Here is an 18,405-nt window from a genome sequence, read left to right on the forward strand (position 1 = left end):
TCTCCAATGTTTACAGATCGTAAATTGGTGTAATAAAATAATGAGCAATAGTTAAAAAGTAGCTCCCCAAAAGGAAAACTATGCTTGCTTAACCTTTTATTACTGGGGAGTTTTAGAGTACATTACCTGACTTGGCCCATTAATTAGTTTCAACCACATATATAAAGATTAACTTTTCTTCCTCATCTTGGAAAGTCAGTGAGAAAAGTACCATAGCTTGAAGTACACACCCAGATAATGACATGGAACTGAGCTAAGGCAAATCAAGACACCATTGTTCACAAAATCCAGAAAGGTAACAGCATGCTTATACTTTAGTTTCAAGTAACTGAAAAGCCTTATTCAAAATGGTGAGATAATAGGGAAAATTATCTCAAGGAACAAGATGTCCATATGTAGGCTATACTGTCAGGGCTCTGGCTCTGCTTTTCTCAGATCCTTTTGGCTCTGCCCTCCTGTTTGCTTCATCCTCAGGCCATGAGATGGCCAAAAAATTCTAAGTATCACATCCAGAAGATGGCAAACTCCAGGAGAGAGCGAGCTCTTACCAAGTCTCATTCTCCGAAACGAGATCTTACCAAAAGCCCCCGTTAAGAAAGCATAAAACCTACATGCGATTTATTCCCACCAGGATGTTTAAACATTTTAACAGTAAGGTATTAACAAAGGGCCACGTGGTGGAAGATGCTCAGGCTGAGAGTGGGGTTGGGGGTGGGGGAATGGATAAGGGCCTAGCTATACCTGTTAAGAGTTTTTTAAACCTACCAATAAGATTAAGACAAATGTAAGGGAAAGATTTAACTGGCTTAGGTGACAGTCTGGGAAAGAATGTGAACGCTGTAGTACTCAGCCAATGAGGAACCAGGGGAGGGATTCGCACACTAGGAGATAAATTACTGGCGCCAAACTCCCCAGGTGTGCCTACCCACCAGACACCAGTTCTTGCAAGACGTCACTAAAGCCTTGCTCCACTGTTCTCTTTGTCTGTGTCCACTTACTGAATTTGGACCAGTGTTTCTCACCACCCCCACATCCATACTGGCCCAAATTGGACCACGTGTTCATTGACAATGTAAATCACTGGTTAGGATTACAGTGTCATAATAGAAACTCACCCCTAGTAGGTGAAGATGAGTCAGATTCCCCTGAAGCACAGGGCTGCAGAGAAAGAGATGAACTTAAAATCTGGGTTCTACTGTAATCATGTGGATGTTAGAAAATGGACATCTGTATTTCCTACCACGGTAAAGGCAGGATAGCCAGACTTTTTCCTGCTCCCCATCTCAGTAGACTGAGGACTTAACTGCTTGGTGACACCCACACAGCTGTCAACATAAATTCAGTTTGGCTTTGTCCATATGGCATTAATATTCTACAAATACTTAATTTACCCTCATTTCAAAAATATGAAAATCAATGTCCAGAGAGGTGGCAGTCACACTACTAGTCGGGGGGCAGAGACAAGACTTAAAGCCAGGTCCCTGCCCAGTACCCCCACAACACCAACCTCTGTTTCAAACAAGGACTTTCAGGCCTCAATGAGTTGACAAACAGGTTTTAGAGACAACCTATGAATAGAGGGAACCTTGTTAAAGGAAGAGAACTTTAGAAATCACTTTACTTGTAAATTAGTAATTGGACATATACTGTCATTTGCTCAATTGGCATAATAAATGCAAGAGAAGAAATATTATAAGACAGAATGTAACAACTCACAGAGAATGATAAAAACCCACACTATAGTTTATTTATGGAGAAAAAACAACTATGATCCAGAAAGGACTTAGAGGATTTGAGCTGACTCTTCAACTGATGGATGGAATGTGAGGCATGTTCATGAACAAAAGGTGATTCGTTAGTTTCAGGAATATTAATTGGGTTGGGCAGGGGAGATGAATAGTTAAGAGCATTTAAAATTTTCAACCAAGGATGTACATGAAACTGTGGAAGCAGAGTCATCTAAAGTTTAGAGAAGTTTTAGGCATGTCCAGGTAGCAGTATGTTCAACCTTAAGTACTTCAGTTGATATATTCCAATCTACTAGTAACATTACTTCTATGACATGCTTTATTAAAAACACTTAAGGTAGGAAAGTTTTTAAAAATACTTGTTCTTTAAAGTGAAGACATTTTCACCAACCTGAAAGTTATCACTCTCTTAATTGTGTTTAAATTTAAAAGAAGTTTCAATCATCTTTTTCATCAACTGACTTCATATTTTCAGGTTTTCATTCTCAAGGTATCAATCTGGGCTGTGATACAATGAAAACAGACTTAAAAGTAATGTCACACACAGTGAAAGAGGTCAACCGATTTGAAGGGACAACTGATTTCATTAATGGCCACAATACTGATACTATCACCATTTGAAATTAATGAGTCAAAAACTACTTCAGATGTTCAAGTATATAGTTTGACCTTACTAGTTATGTGTTATCAAACTTTGAATTTAAATTTATTTTTCTAGTTTTAATGTTTGTAAAACAAATGTGAATGTTGCTAGCTATGCAATACCAACGTAAGTAATTCTGCAGGATAGGTATTTAAATTTACTTCTAAAATTATACAATTCCTCAATAGGGCTATTCATTTAAATTTCATCCTAAATCAATTCTTTTACTAATAAAAGATCCACATCAAAAGTAATTTGTCAATCATGCCTTAATACAGCTGGGAAGAAATTAATTTATTGAAAGAATTCCACCGTATTGTGATGGGTCAGAATAACCTAGGTAACCCTAAATTGAGTTAAATATGTTTCATTCAAAATATTAATCTCATCATAATGTAAATTAACTCCAAAACTATGCCTTTTATACATTGGGCTGAATAAGGACACAACTGACCTGAGAGAAAATTGCTTTCAGAAGCACCATTTATTTTAATAGACTTGATTGTTTTACAGTACCCAGTATCAGAAGACCACAAATACTGAATTGGTAGTTCTGAATAGTAAGTGTTGCAATATTCTGGTAAGACTGAAATTTTAAGAATTTTAAATTTGCTTTGATATATAGATAACTGATTTTTCAGTACTCAAACTGAAAAAAAGCACATTTTAAATTAGAACTGGATTCAAATTGTACCTACTTCTGCCAATTCTCTGAGCCTGTTTCACCTGAATGATGTGCAGTACTTACCTATCATAGATCATAATTAGGACTAAATTATTACAGGAAAATAACTTACCACAACTCCAATATATTCAGTGAATGGTAGCTATTGTTAATTATACAGGAATCTTCATTAACACTTTTGTAAATCTTGTTGCTTTAGTATTTAGGCAGAATGTGGTAAAAAAAAACACTGCCTTTTTCATTGGAATGATCAGATTGCACAGTATTTCCATTGTGGAACTGAATCATTATTGGGGTAGGGGGCAAAGTTCTTCAGGATGCAGATACTGCACCTTACACCCTAGTAAACTGTTTTAGCTAAAGTGCCATGTTCAGCCCCCTTAAAAGAATTATGAAACAAAAGGAGTCTGTTAAAGGTAAAATAATCCCATATAGTTTCTATAAGCCTCTGAAAAAAAATTGGTTGTTCGGATGTCTACAGTGACAATCTTAAAGAACTGCAAAGTCAACTATTTTCCAAATTATCTAGTCTCTACTTAGTCTACTTTAAATATTCCATATATATAATATTTTATAATTACTTAAAAACTTAAAATGTATTGTCATGTACACTAAAAACAGAATGCTTGATTGAGCACTATTATCTTCTATCATCCCAAGTAACAAAAGATGTGTGTATGACTTTAGCCTTTTGATTATACTTAAAGTACATATACAGTGACACAATTGTTCAAGCAAGAACAAAGTGAATTAAGCATTTCTAAGTATGCAGCTAGAAATCACTTGTCTTCGGCTTTATTGAAGTGCTTAGAAAAGTTTATTTTCTGCTTAAAGTTATTTTCCTAAAGCATCACAAAATTATTATACAGCCAAACTCTACAATGGTAAATTATCTAATATTCTAAAGGAGATGTCTTTAAAGAAAACTGTAGGATATGATACTGTAAACCTAATGGATTTACATAGCAAAAGAATCTAGACAAAAGGGGACATCACAGAAATTATCTATTACATACATAATGGACAGGTGAGTCATTCTGAATACTTAAGCTGTCCCCTGCCCCTTTGCTATAATAAGGTGAAAATTGTTGTAATTGTTCAAGGAGTAAAACTATATTAAATGTCCCATTCTGCTGATTCCCACCTGTGAAATACCACACAACACAAAGTATAGAATATGGAGTCTGTCTTTTCAAAAACACAAGAAAGTTATGATTTTAAAACATTAAGCATATACTTTGTAAAATCAATTAAGAACTTCCTGTATGTAAGGACAAATATACATTGAAAACATACACTATAGAAAGTTTTTTCCTGAGTAGAATGCTAATTTTATTTTGTATTGAACTAAGCTTCTGTGAATTCTGAAAATGGAAAATATCAAGGCTTTTCCACATCAAATAAAAATCAGGAATGTTCACCTTCATATTCCTCCCGCAAAAAAAGTTCAAGTACAGGTTCAACAATAATGCAAAACACCCTAAATGAGTGGGCAAATTTTTAAATTATAAGTAGACAGCTCTTTAAGAATCCCTTAGCAAACTTCAGTTTGAAAAAACAAAAATTTACTATTAATATATGAAAAAAAAACATTTCTAGGAAATTATCCAATTGGAAAACAAAACATGTAACCCATGGTAAGAAAAATAAAAATCACACAATGAACAGAGGAGAACAAAAAGGCAACCAACTTTATAGGAACCAAGGAATCAATACCATGGACTTATAAAAACTTCCTAAATCAGTAGTATACTCTGTATTATCATGTATAGAAAACCATAATTAAAGTAAGGTAGTTTTTGTTAGTTGCATAATCTAAATATATGAAGAAAATTTGAACTGATTTCTCTAAAGGACCACAGAGTTGACACTGAAATACCTATTTCTTGAAACAATGCGCAAAGTTCCCATTTATAGGAAATGTGTTCTTTTCTTCACACAGTGAAACTGAGAAAATTTGTATCAAATGAGAAATGAGAGATTCTCTAATCTCTTTAAATAACTCAATAATGTAATACCTGGGAAATGTAATTTTTCAGCACAGACTTGTAACAGGTTATATTAAACAAACATACACAAATCTTATTGCTTGGCACCAGACTTTTCAAAATGTAAAGAATTGTTTAAACCGCCATATCATTCTTAAATCTTACTTCAAACTTTTTTACACAATGCTACTTTTATTTTCTGGAAGTAGACTGTTCAATCTAATAACAATCTAGACTGAACTCTATGAAGGACAATGTCACAGTTCACTTCAACCAAAAGAAATGATCTTCTGTTTTTGTCAAAATCATATTAAGGTATTTATAAAAATAAACTAGGATTTATCTGCAGCCAACAAAGGACCCACAGAACGTTGTCTTATGGCATTCTGTACAAAGTCTTTGTTTGTTTCTGCTTTACTTTCTGCTTCCTCTTCTGAAACATCTTCTTCATCTGCCTCTTGTTCCTCCTCCACTTTTTTCAAAGCCTGAGAAGATTCCGGTAATAATTTTTCTTAAAGATAAAGACCAGAAATGTTTTTTTGTTGATGCATTAGATCTGCATTAGAGTAAAATCAAGACACAATTCCTATGACCATAAACTGCTTTGTCATTTACCAATCATGTTTGGATTTCCAAAAAGAAGTTATCTTCAAAAACAAGTAATACCATAAATATAAAAACTGCATTGGAAGACCCCTTTTACTTACCAAATTAATTCTTATTACCCACCTATTTCTAAAATGAACAGAAATTAATGAACCATAATTAATGCTATGAATATGGATATTATAAGAAAATATACTGCATCAAGTGTAACTATTTTATACTAGTTTGTTGTTAAATCTTCTAGCTAGCAAGTATACTGAAACAAACCTCAAAACTAACCTTGTTTTGGTTCCTGGGCAAACAGCAATCAGACATTTACAGCTGAAGGTTATGTTACTATCCATCTTTTTTTTCCAAGTCATTTCATAAATGGGCTTCCTCCTCTCCACATATATAACTTATTAAGGTATAATTACAAACAATAAAACTTACAAATTTTAAGTGTACAGCTCAATGAATTTTTAAATATATACACAGAAAGGTATACTCTTTCTATTTTTTTTTTTTTTATAGGGCCTGGTTGCTAGTTAGCTTAAACTTAGAACACACCATGTTACTGAGATACAGAACACAGAATTGAGCCAATAAGCTTTACTCTGTTCAGTGATCCGAGACTGCCCCCAATTCACAGCAACAGAAATTGGAGTGGGGGGAGAAAACCAGGATGTTTGACAGGAAGAGTTTGGGAAGAAATGACCACATAGTGGGCAATCTGTGTTTGGTCTGCCTGGCATTCCTTTCTGTTGAGTTAGTAAGTCCCTTTCCTATACCACATCCCATTCGGATGTGTTGAGCACTACAGTTTATAGCAATAGTTTCTCCACCAGGGGTGAATTTGCCCTCCAGGAAGCAGCTGGCAATATCTGAAGATATCTTAGGTGTCACAACTGAGAGGGGCAGGGCTACTGGCAACAAGTAGGATGCTGCTGAACATACAAAAATGTACAAAACAGTCCATCACAATTAAGAAATATCCAGCCCAAAAGGTTAAAAGTGTTGACACTGAGAAACCCGGGTTTACAGAGACTGTTCCAGTGAGCCCTTTACATAAGTAGAGAGTACATCGGAATTTTTCCAAGAGAGAGAGGTGGGTGCAGGGAGGAAGGGTATTTCCTTCTTACTCTGGGATTGTGAGCTATGATTTTCTATAATAATTTTATGCTAAGGACTGCAAAGAACCAAAAATGGTGAAAGCAAAGGCATGGAGAACTGAGTAATTCAGAAATTTAACATCTTAACATTTGAGCCTCAGGATCCAGTCAACTCTGCCCTAAGATTTCCTTGCTAAGTGAACCAATAAATTCCTATTCTGCTTAAAGCTAATAAGCTGGTTCTTTCCCTAGCAACTCAACATCTATGCCAAACACACATACTGAAAACAGCTCAAATCATGTGGTCTGCTATAAAAGGGGGATATATCACATTAAAGTATGGGTTACTATTTATCAGTTATTTCACAGATTACTTAACTGCAAATTTGTTGTTACATTTGAAGTTCTTGAAGTGAAATAAAAATAAAGTGTACATTAATCAACTACTAAATTGTCTTTTGAGTAATCTGTGCTTACATTTTTTCTTACAGGTCAGTGGCCTTTGGTGGATAAAATGATTCCCTTCCTTATACTGTCCTTTTTAGCACTGATGCAAAAATATAAGAAATGAAAAGATAACCTATCAGTTATTCAATAGACTAAACAGAACATAAATACAATCTGTACTGATTTCACTTCAGGAGTCTGACCTCAATAAATCCTAAGTCATAAGAGGCAGCATATTATGTCAGGCCAAGAGTCTGATTCAGGTCCTACTCTCAGCTCTGTCATTTCCGTGTAACCTTGGAAAAATAGTTCATCTTTCTGAGCCTTAGTTTTCTTAATCATAAAATGGGAAGCATACTATTTATGGAGTCTACTTTATAGAGAGTTGTTGAAAAGCAAATGGGATGACAAGGTGAAAGTTCTTTAGAAAGGGCAAATAGGTCTCCCCTAACAGTATAATTATAAGATTAAAAATAAATGTTTGGTAGATAATATATATTAAGGCTGACAACAGTAAATACTTCTAATTATGCAGAGTCATTTTGTAATAAAGTAGAGTCAATGCCAATCCTAAATCTGCTACAGGAATTTATTTTCCCAATATCCTACCAGAAACACTTAGACTTGGTCAGCATACAAAAAAACCTTTCAAATGTCGTCCCTATACTAATGAATGACTTGAAGAGTAGAATATAGGCAACTTTTTTTTTTACTCAAGTATATTCAAATGAATATCATGGAATTTTCAAATAAACTGACATCAGATCAATGCTATTAAATATCTACAAATTATATGCAATGTTAAAATTCTCCACAACATGTAGGCAAAGAAAATATCTATGTTCCTAAATACAATCCCTTTTCCCCTTCTGATATAAAACCATCACTCCATATTTAGAAACCTAAGCTGGAAGGGCAACCTATCATATGTGTGATTGTATTCAGAGAAATGAACAGGATTACAGTAAATAAAAAATAAACATTTAAAAATATACTTACTGGAAGGGTATGGCTGTGGTCTGCGCCTTTTTGAAGGACAAAGACAATCTGCTACAAATATCATACACTGCAAAAATAAACATAGGAAATATGAATGTGTAACATATGATAAAGCTAGTGTAAATGTATTAAACTATCAAATTTTAAAATATTTTTCTTCTCTGAAAATGAAATACTTACAAGTCCTAGTAACAGTCCTGAAAGCAGAGTTGCTAAAGCAAAAACTGTATATGATCCCCAAACAGGTAATCCAAGGTCTTCAATAAAATAGTTATGGCAAGTCTAAAATCAAAAGAAAAAAATAAACTGAGAACTTGGTTGTTTAAAAAAGAAGCAATAGTGTCAAAAATGTTTAAAATAGGAAATTTTAGTCCATACCCTAATCCACATAGAAAGTTGAAAGAGTGTTGACATACTACTCATCCTAAAATAAAAAAGAGGTTACTGAAAAACTGAATCAGATACACAGCTTTTAAGAATATATGTATGTATACCTGTATCTTCCATGTTTTACTCTAAATTTCCCCAACACAACAGATTTTATTGCTAGTATTAACCAAGATTAGTGCTCAGATTTCAAGCCTGTAATAAGAAGCTTGTTAATGAAAATAAACAGTTTCTGAATTGTCACTATGAGATGTCCTTATTAAAAAAACACTTGATAATTTTGTCCCCTTTCCTCTATTGCTTTGACATTAACTTTTCAACTTTCACCTGATGATTTCTCCAGTATACTCTAAGTAACAAGTTACAAGGCCTGTGACCCCAGCTGGTTAAGGTTAGGCATACTATAAGCAAATGGCAACTCTCATTCACCCTTAAAATCCTCCCAAGAATGAGCAGAGAAGGGAGCAGGAAGGAAGAACCAAGGGCCCTGGTTGAGCCAATCTTTCCACCTAAGAATTAATTATCCCCCATTTTATATTAAAATTTAGTAAACTTCATAATAGCATTAGTTTGATGTAATTTAATGACATACAAAGTAATTACTAGCAAATAAATGCTAATTCAGCATAAGTAAAAATAATAACTAAACTTGGGTAGTTTAAATGGGCAGAAAAAGGTTATGCTCCAAAAGTAAGAGTTTGTGAGTTCCCAACTGTTTTCCCTCCAGCAGAAGTTTTGCCACCAACACATAAACCAATTCACACATGAGCCACAGGACCTGTATGCGAGATGACCCAATCCAATGGTCAACCACAGGGTGGGTGACCCTGCTGACACAGGAAGTGCCCTTATTCAGCCCATCAATTAAAAAAAAAAAAAAAAAGGTAGGAACTGCTAACCTGGGTGTATGACACAGGCTTGGAAACAAGCCTCTTCTACTATGGGATAAAATTCATTTATGAGATTGCGAAGAACACAAATCAGTTGCATTTTCAAGTTAACATATACAGGTACTTTAATCCTGTTGCTTCTGTTGTTTAAAATACAAAATGGGAGTAAGAATAAGGAACTGAAACATTAAGCGCTTTGTAGCCTCACTATATCCTGCACTAATTAGAATCTATCAGGAATAGTAGCTGCCTTATTTGGGTTGGGCCTGGTGGTTCAGTGAGGGAATTCTGACAGCCAATGGACAATTTGGAGATTTCCCTTATATATGGATATAAGGGAAAGGTGCTGAAAATGAAAATTCATTTCAAAATACTGCTTAGGGCTGATCATTCCCCTGCTCCCAGAATCCAGGGCATTTTGTCTAGTGTTTCATTGGTGTCCCAGCTCCCCACCCTCCATAGCAAGTGTGTGAAGAGACAGGAAAAGAGAGCTTAGTCCCACCAGGCTGAGACTGAGACCATGGCAATCCAAGCAAAACTCAGTACTCCCAGAGGTAACTCAGCTGCCCGGTGAGGCCTTGCACCCCAACAGCTGGCAGGAAACATGCTGCTATCTTCCAAGCTGCTACCCTCTAGCTATATAAAAGCTCAGTGGTCAGTTAGTTATTGTTCATTCATGCTATTAAAAGAAAAAGTTATCAGACAGGTGGAATAATTTGGTCACATTAAATCAAGAACTGAAATCTAGCATGAACAGGTTTGTGTATGAGGTTTCTCATTCAAATATTGAGCTCAAATGATAGCTTTACCCATTACACTGCTCACATTCAGGGAATACTTAAATTTTGATGACACTAATGGACCATATCTTCAGAGCTAAATAGTCCTGAAAAGACTTTAAACTCAATTGTACAGAATTCCTCCTTCTAACTTAACAAGGATCAAAGCATCTGTTTGACTTAGAAGATAAAAGTCAAAGTAAAAATATTACATGGAAGTCTGAACATACCTTAACAGTCCAAGAATTAAAACCGAGTATGAATGCTTTTTTTCCCACGAAATACAATTATTTGTCCCAATTAATTTTGAGTAAGAGAAAAATTCCTCATACTTACAGAACAGAACCTGGACCAAACCATGACGAAACGGGCTCAATACTCTTCCACTCTTTCTCACTTACAAAGTTTATGAAGTCTTTCTTAGTCCGTGGGCCCTGATAGCGCCTAAATTCACCACCTTTACAACTAAGAAAGATTACAATTAATATTAATCTGCACCATATAAACTTTTGCTTTGCTTATTTCATCATCACTCACTTTATTTGTAGACCTCACTTTATAATCAATCACAATGTTAAAAATCATTAGCAATGTATGTAAGTCGCAAATTACACTAATTACCCACTCATGACATCTTAGTTCCAAATCTAATTAAACAATGAGGTTATATTTTTAAACAATCATAAGCTTTAAGACTTAGTGTTATGCTTCTAAATAATAAAACTGGAACACAGTAAGTAATTATGTGTTAACTGTATCTCAATAACACTGCAGGGAAGGGAAGCACAGGAAGTAGATCTACCTCAGGAAATCACTTTGAGCCTTATTTGTAATACCACATATTGAAGGGCAGCTACATGAAAAGCTGTTAGCCTAGTGTCTGCCACTGATAAATCACTACCTATTCATAAACCACAGGTTAAAAATTTAAGGCATTTTTCCAGTATTTTCCATTATAATCACATCATCTCAGCCACCAAGTTTTAAATCCCTGGTGGAATCTGGCACAGTGCTTCCCTTCCTCTCACCTCAGTGATTCTATTTTACAGTCTGCTCTGCATTCTTCCTGACATCCATCTCCTCCTTCCCATTCCCAATACATGGAGCTCTGTCATAGGGTCATAAATGCTCTCCCTGCTCCCACACCTTCACTATTTCCAAACTACCTTAAATAATACTGCCAGTCTAATCCTACTTAATTAACACTTCTATTTGTATCACTTAACTGCAAAAAATTCCATACCTAGAGGAGGGTTACAGGATCCTTAAGTTATCAAGCTCCAAAGACCACAAGGAAGCCCCCATTCAAAAGATGTTTCATGGAGAAAATGGTATTTGAGCTATTTCTCAAAGATAAGCAGGATTTCAACAGACAGAAATTAGGAGAATGGGCATGATAAACAATGTGACTAAAAAAGAGCAGGAAATTACAGATAAATTGAGGTGTTGGAGAAGTGAAAAAGAAAAGGGAAGACTGATTGTAGCCAGTTAAGGGGCATGTGGAGAAGAGGATGGAGTGAAAAGGCAGAGTGGCACTTACAGAGACAGAGAACAGACATTTAAATAGACACAAAGGGAGTAGGGGTGAGTAAGAAGGTATAGGGAAACAAATATCATCATGAAAAAAGATGACAAAGAGGGATAGAGACACACAAAGAATTGCCAACTTGTTTTCACAATTTTAAATGAGAAGTACCTCCTGGCATTCAACCCCCAGGTAGATGGGGGTTCTAAGAGTTTTATGTAAGTTACAAAACCATAAAACTCTTAGAAGAAAACATAGGGGAGGTACACAGAATTCCCATCCCATATGAGAAAATAAAGTCAAACTAGAAGAGCTGATGCTGAAGACTACAAAATCTTGTTCATTCTGACTTAACACTCATTTCACTACTGTCCCCAAGGATGAGCTACAGAACTTTCTTAGCTAACTTTTGAATATACCATGCTCCTATTTACAACTCTTTTATGAGATTGGCTTTAGGATGGAATGCTTACTCTGCACTCCTGAAAATTCTGCCTTCAAGATTACATGAAATCCCATATTCTCCAGGAACCACTCCAGCCCAGTGATTTTTCCCTTCTTACACGACTTAACACAACTCTGGGCTTATAATCATATACTATGCTGAATGGTATCACACCATTTCATGTGAATCTCAACTTCCAAAAAATTATAAATATTTCCAATCAAGGACTGTCTGATATACCATTCATCTGTCTAAATGCATCTAGAATAGAACTAAGTGTAAAAGAAGGCTTCTAATATACTTATTGAACATAATGCACTTTAAACATGATCCAGGCCAGAAACCTACTATTCTGATGCATCCTTCTCCATAACTACAGAATTTTCAAATACTTACTGATAAATAGTAGGAAGAGCAGTTATGATAAATCGTCCACTTAATCCTACAAACGGTAAAGATGAGAAATAAATATAGGAAAGAATACAGCCGGTTCCATATGGGCTAATCACTTTCTACTTAAAAACTGACTCTGAATTATTTAAATACTAATAGGGAAAGATATGAATTTATAACAAAAAAAACAGTTGAATTTTGTAATATAAATATTGAAAAAAATCCCAATTATGTACAATATTTAAAGCAACCTTAAAAAAACACATTATCTCAATCAAAAAGTATGTAAAGCTTGAATATTAAAGATACTTGAAAAAATACATATATATAAACAATCAATTATACCACTGTGTTAAGAGTACTAGTGATAAGTCATGGGACAGCACAATTTAACAACTGTCATAGAGAGTCTAAAATCTAACAAAACTGCAGTTGACATTCAAAAAACAAAGGTAGAGTTAAGGTGTTAAAAATGGAAAATGTTATGAATCTTTCATAAATAATAACAATATAACAATAAGAAGTAACATTATTAACCATGTGTTAAGCACTAATATACCTGAGGATAAACCAGTTTTATCTGTAAAATGAAAGTATTACCTATCTCACAAGGTTGTGTAATGATTACATAATAAATGCAAAACATTTGGAACAGCAACTGTAATAGGTAAGTACTCAATAAATATTAGCTTTTACTACCATTTGGGATGGGGGCAGTCAAGAACCCAGGTTTATAGTGAAAGAGAACAAGTCGGATGGGGCTGGTCCAAGAATGGAGCAGCATCCTTAAGGGCAAGGCCTGCCACTTGTCAAGGAGCCAACACAGGAGTGTACTGGACCCCCAATCATGAGGACTTTGTAATTAAGAGCCCATCTCCTCAAATACAACATCTGGAACCTTCAACCACACACTCCTTGTTCTCAAGATTGTTATGGATGCAAACAATGGCTTGGCCAATGTCTACTCGGACTTAAGTGTTCCAGGACTTATCAAAGGCGACTTTAGTAAGGGGCACTCAGATAAAAAGGCATCCTCGTTTGGGACCTGGGATGCAAAGGGAAAAAACATCAGAGGCAGTTATGTGAGGAAGAATAGGAGGAGGGCGGTGTCTCCAAGGCCCTTAGAGCAACACATAGGAATGAGCTGCATACCCAACCAGTCATCTGCTTCTTGCAGCCACTGTGGCACACTGCCATCAGGGAGGTAGGTGAGTTGGCTTAACTAGCTGCAGACAGTTATGTTTTCAAAAGCTAGTGAACAGCACAGTTAAGACCACATAATGTGGAAAACAGGATAAACATGTCAACCAATCTGTAAAGAAACAAAACTAACCAAACAACAGACTCACAGTACCTGGCTGCTCTGTGACATCTACTTTTGCAATGTTAACTTCAAGATCTTCTCCCCATTCCGCAAAACTTTCCCATTCTGGCTGAAGATTCTGACATGCAGGACACCACGGTGCATAACTAAAAAATACAATTTTTAAAAAAGTTAAGCACTCTAATATGATTATTTTGGCATAAATTCTAAAATGTATAACTTAGTAAAAACAAGAGAGCAAAGTGTTTAATTTTGTAAAGATGAAAAAGTTAAGTGTGGATCTAATACTAAGGAAATCAAGGACAATGAATTGATGATGCTTATCATGTAAAATTCTGAGAATAAGTTCTTAAGACACAGAGACTTCTTTACATGGAAAACAGCTCTTTAAAAACCTTTGGATTTCTCCCATTGATCAATGAACAGAATAGAGAGCCCATATATAAACCCACACATATATGGTCAATTAATATATGATAAAGGAACCATGGATATACAATGGGGAAATGACAGCCTCTTCAACAACTGGTGTTGGCAAAACTGGACAGCTACATGTAAGAAAATGAAACTGGATTATTGTCTAAGTCCATACACCAAAGTAAACTACATATGGATCAAAGACCTGAATGTAAATTACAAAACCATAAAACTCTTAGAAGAAAACATAGGTAAAAATCTCTTGAATATAAACACGAGCAACTTTTTCCTGAACACATCTCCTCAGGCAAGAGAAACAAAAACAAAAATGAACTCACGGGACTATATCAAACTAAAAAGCTTCTGTACAGCAAAGGACACCATTGGTAGAACAAAAAGGCATCCTACAGTATGGGAGGATATATTTGTAAATGACATATCCAACAAGGGGTTAACATCCAAAATAGATAAAGAACTCACAATGCCTCAACACCCAAAAAGCAAAAAACCCAATTAAAAAATGGGCGGAGGATCTGATCAGACACTACTCCAAAGAAGAAATTCAGATGGCCAACAGGCACATGAAAAGATGCTCCACATTGCAAATTAACAGGAAAATGCAAATTAAAACCACAATGAGATGTATCACCTCACAACAGTTAGGATGGACAACATCGAAAAGACAAGCAACAGCAAATGCTGGTGAGGATGCAGAGAAAGGAGAACCCTCCTACACTGTTGGTGGGAATGTAAATTAGTTCAACCATTGTGGGAAGCAATATGGAGGTTCCTCAAAAAAATAAAAATAGAAATACCATTTGACCCAGAAACTCCACTCCTAGGAATTTACCCAAAGAAAACAAATCCCAGATTCAAAAAGACATATGTATCCCTATGTTTATCACAGCACTATCTACAATAGTCAAGATATGCAGGCATCCTAGGTGTCCATCAGTAGAAGAGGTGGTACATAGACACAATGGAATGTTATTCAGCCATAAGAAGAAAACAAATCCTACCATTTGCAACAACATGGATGGAGCTAGAGGGTATTATGCTCAGTGAAATAAGCCAGGCAGAGAAAGACAAGTGCCAAATGATTTCATTCATCTGTGGAGCATAGGAACAAAGCAAAAACTGAAGGAACAAAACAGCAGCAGACTCACAGAACCCAAAAATGGCACATATAGTGTGGGGAGGGAGGTGTGTCACGGGGAAGACAGTATAGCACAGAAAAGATGAGTAGTGACTCTACAGCATCTTACTGCGCTGACAGACAGTGAATGCAGTGGCATGTGGGGGGGACCTGATAATATGGGTGAATGTTGAAACCACAATGTTGCTCATGTGAAACCTTTCTAAGATTGTGTATCAACAATATATTAACAACAACAACAAAAACCTTTGGATTTATCAGAATGTGGCCCCCAGAAAGCTCAAAGCCAAATTTGGAGTTTACTAGTTTTTAGAATTTGGCATTGCATAAGTCACAAATGCAAGGTGCCAGTATGAGAAAACTAGGACATGCCTAAGGCTGTGGTGAATAAAGAAACAGAGGTCCCACCTTAGCGAGGGAACCACTACTCAGCATGACTGCCATAGAGGATAGCTGATCAGGTATGGCAGGCTATATTTTATTTAATAGAAACTGAGAATCAGTATTTTTTTATATAAAAGTGTTACCTCAAACTTAGCCCACACAAACAAGCACTAGGCAAGCCAAACAAGTCTTTTAGCCAGCCCTTGGTCAGGGTTTGGGTTTACAAATCTATGGCCAAGCACATTAACATTTTAATTACTCCTCTAGTATTCAGCACCTTTCAAAGCCCTGATTTTTCCCTAGGATTTCACTTTTTCCACTTTTTGTATACTATAATTTGCCTCACTTTTTTTTTTAATGGAACCAGGAAAAATAAAGCCTACACCTGTTAGGCACCAGAGTATAATTTCTGTACTTCACTGTATTTTCTTAACTTATTTTATGAAAATAAAACTCTTAAAAGTAATAGGCATTGTGGAACAAAGCTAACATCATACGTAAAAGCCAAAGCCCATTAACAATAAATTGTCAATGAAAATAGCCCTGTAACAAAGCTTCTAATCAAGATGGATTTAATGTAGATAACTGAATTGTAAGAGCAGACTATCATTAGGACTAGTAGATTTTCCAAGTTCCTTTTGTTTCTTAGGTGCTTTTTAAAGACTTACCCTCAAAATCAGCAGGCTAAAGAAAAAAAAGAAAAGTACTATCATATACTCTTACTTCACAGAGATGCTCTCTAAACTCAAATTCCCTTAATACTTAACTTTGACGGTTGTATATATAGTTTAATCAAGTATCTTTTAAAAAGAAGAAAAATCTAAGTAATACTTGACTGTATTTTGCACATAATTCGCTATTGCTTAACACATTATTTATGAAACTGTTAATATTTTACAGGCATAATTTAAAAACAAGTTACTCATAAAAGTGAAAACCAAATGCCGTCCCCTGGTTATAGGTCTTCTCCACTGTAGCTTCAGTGCTGCCTGAAACTCGTTTCAGTGGGTTACAGATTCTACGCATACTATGGAAACATTCTTCCCTATATTCTCCTCCATATAAACATTCTATGGCTTTTTTAATTTTATGACTCAAGAGTTACTCATTTGGCCGTTTGGGTTCTTCCATGGTGATATCCACCTCCACCCATTAACTGGGGAGCTAATGATAGAGGAAAACAACTGAACCTTGTTGGGGGTGGAGGGAGGTGTATTCTGACAATTATTGCGTACCTCCTCTGTGTTAGGCTCTGGATTGTAAGGGAAGTCAATATAGCAATACCTGGACAATTAAGGTTTACGTACAGGACAATTAAGTATAACAATATCTAGATAATAAAGGAAATTAAAGCCTTTAGGTATGTCTCTCTCTCTTCTGTGAAATGTGGGAATAATACCTATCTTAGAGAATTAAATATGATAATGCATGTGAAGTTCTTAGCAGTACACAATTTACAATAGTGTTATTATTATCATCAATATCATTTGTATCAATAATACTGCCACTGCCCCCATCACAAATTTAGCGACTAAGGCAAGGGCAGGCAGTTTACTTTCTACCAAAGCAGAATGGACAATATAATGCAGTCACTACAGACACATGATTTTCTTCGAATAAATGATGACCTTGCGCTCCTAAGAGTTTACAATCACATTCATACATTACTTTTTATTTTTTAATGAAATACCATTCAGATGGGTAAAACTAACAACCTGGGACATTCAGCATGTTGCAAAAACACCCAGAGGGAAAATGAGATGTGGAGAAAAGGAGCAAGAAGAGAAATTACAAAGGGAAAGAAATAAAATGTAGTCTCAAACTCCAACAACTATAAATGAACCACTTTTAAAGGATAATTAGACAAAAGGAGGAGAGGTTCTGCTCAATTTCCTCTTTTAAAAGTTTGGTGAAAGTAAGTCTAAAGTCTGTGAAGGATTACTCTAAAACAAATATACAGTAACTAGTAAAACCAATCGCCCCCACCTCCAAAGTTGAGAGAATTCGAAGCTGAAACGCAATGAAGGTGCACGCTGTAGAAGAAACTCAACGTTCCCTGGAAAGAAACGAGCAGGGAGTGCGGCCAAGCCAGCAGCTGATCGGGACGGCAGCCAATCCCGGGGAACTGCGGACCGGCATGAGGCTGTCGGGGGGAAGCGGAGGCCCAGGCCGGGATCGAGGGCTCCGGTCCACCCAGGGAACCCAAAACAACCGCCCCGCACTCACAATTCTATCATCCACTCTCCCTCCAGCAGCTCTCTCCAGTTCTCGTCCGTGATGATGCGCACATCGCTTCGCCTCCCGTGGGCCCACGGGGCCCCCCAAATCAACAGCAGCAACACTGTGCCAAGAATCACTAGACTCCCGGAGGGCGCCATGCCGGCCGCTAGCCCACCCCTCAGGGAGCACAGCAGCACCCGCCACCCTGCGTCCGCTCCTCACTTCCGTACTCGCGGGATCTGCTCATGCGCAGGACTGCGCGACGAGGCGCGCGCGCG

The 18,405-nt window shown here is 36.3% G+C and overlaps 1 protein-coding gene and 1 non-coding gene across 3 annotated transcripts; both read right to left on the minus strand.

Annotated features, from left to right (window-relative positions):
- Positions 1 to 3,870: 3,870 nt before the first annotated feature.
- TMX1 (thioredoxin related transmembrane protein 1) lies at positions 3,871 to 18,381 on the minus strand. Of its 2 annotated transcripts, none has more exons than XM_017657101.3 (8): positions 18,134 to 18,381; positions 13,981 to 14,096; positions 12,630 to 12,675; positions 10,600 to 10,728; positions 8,586 to 8,631; positions 8,388 to 8,489; positions 8,208 to 8,274; positions 3,871 to 5,549 (listed from the first exon to the last, which is right to left on the minus strand). In XM_017657101.3, the coding sequence occupies exons 1-8, from the start codon at positions 18,283 to 18,285 to the stop codon at positions 5,512 to 5,514; spliced, it is 696 nt and encodes a 231-aa protein (XP_017512590.1). In that variant the 5' UTR covers positions 18,286 to 18,381; the 3' UTR covers positions 3,871 to 5,511. The 2 variants fall into 2 exon arrangements, with proteins under 2 accessions (XP_017512590.1, XP_017512589.1); XM_017657100.3 differs by having other exon boundaries at positions 3,871 to 5,575.
- On the minus strand, positions 13,731 to 13,858 carry LOC118972085 (small nucleolar RNA SNORA70). The gene has a single exon (XR_005060894.1). It is a non-coding gene; the product is annotated as a small nucleolar RNA SNORA70 (small nucleolar RNA).
- Positions 18,382 to 18,405: the final 24 nt, after the last annotated feature.

This window comes from Manis javanica, chromosome 8 (genome assembly GCF_040802235.1).
Source record: "Manis javanica isolate MJ-LG chromosome 8, MJ_LKY, whole genome shotgun sequence".
In the NCBI taxonomy this organism is placed as follows: Eukaryota; Metazoa; Chordata; class Mammalia; order Pholidota; family Manidae; genus Manis; species Manis javanica.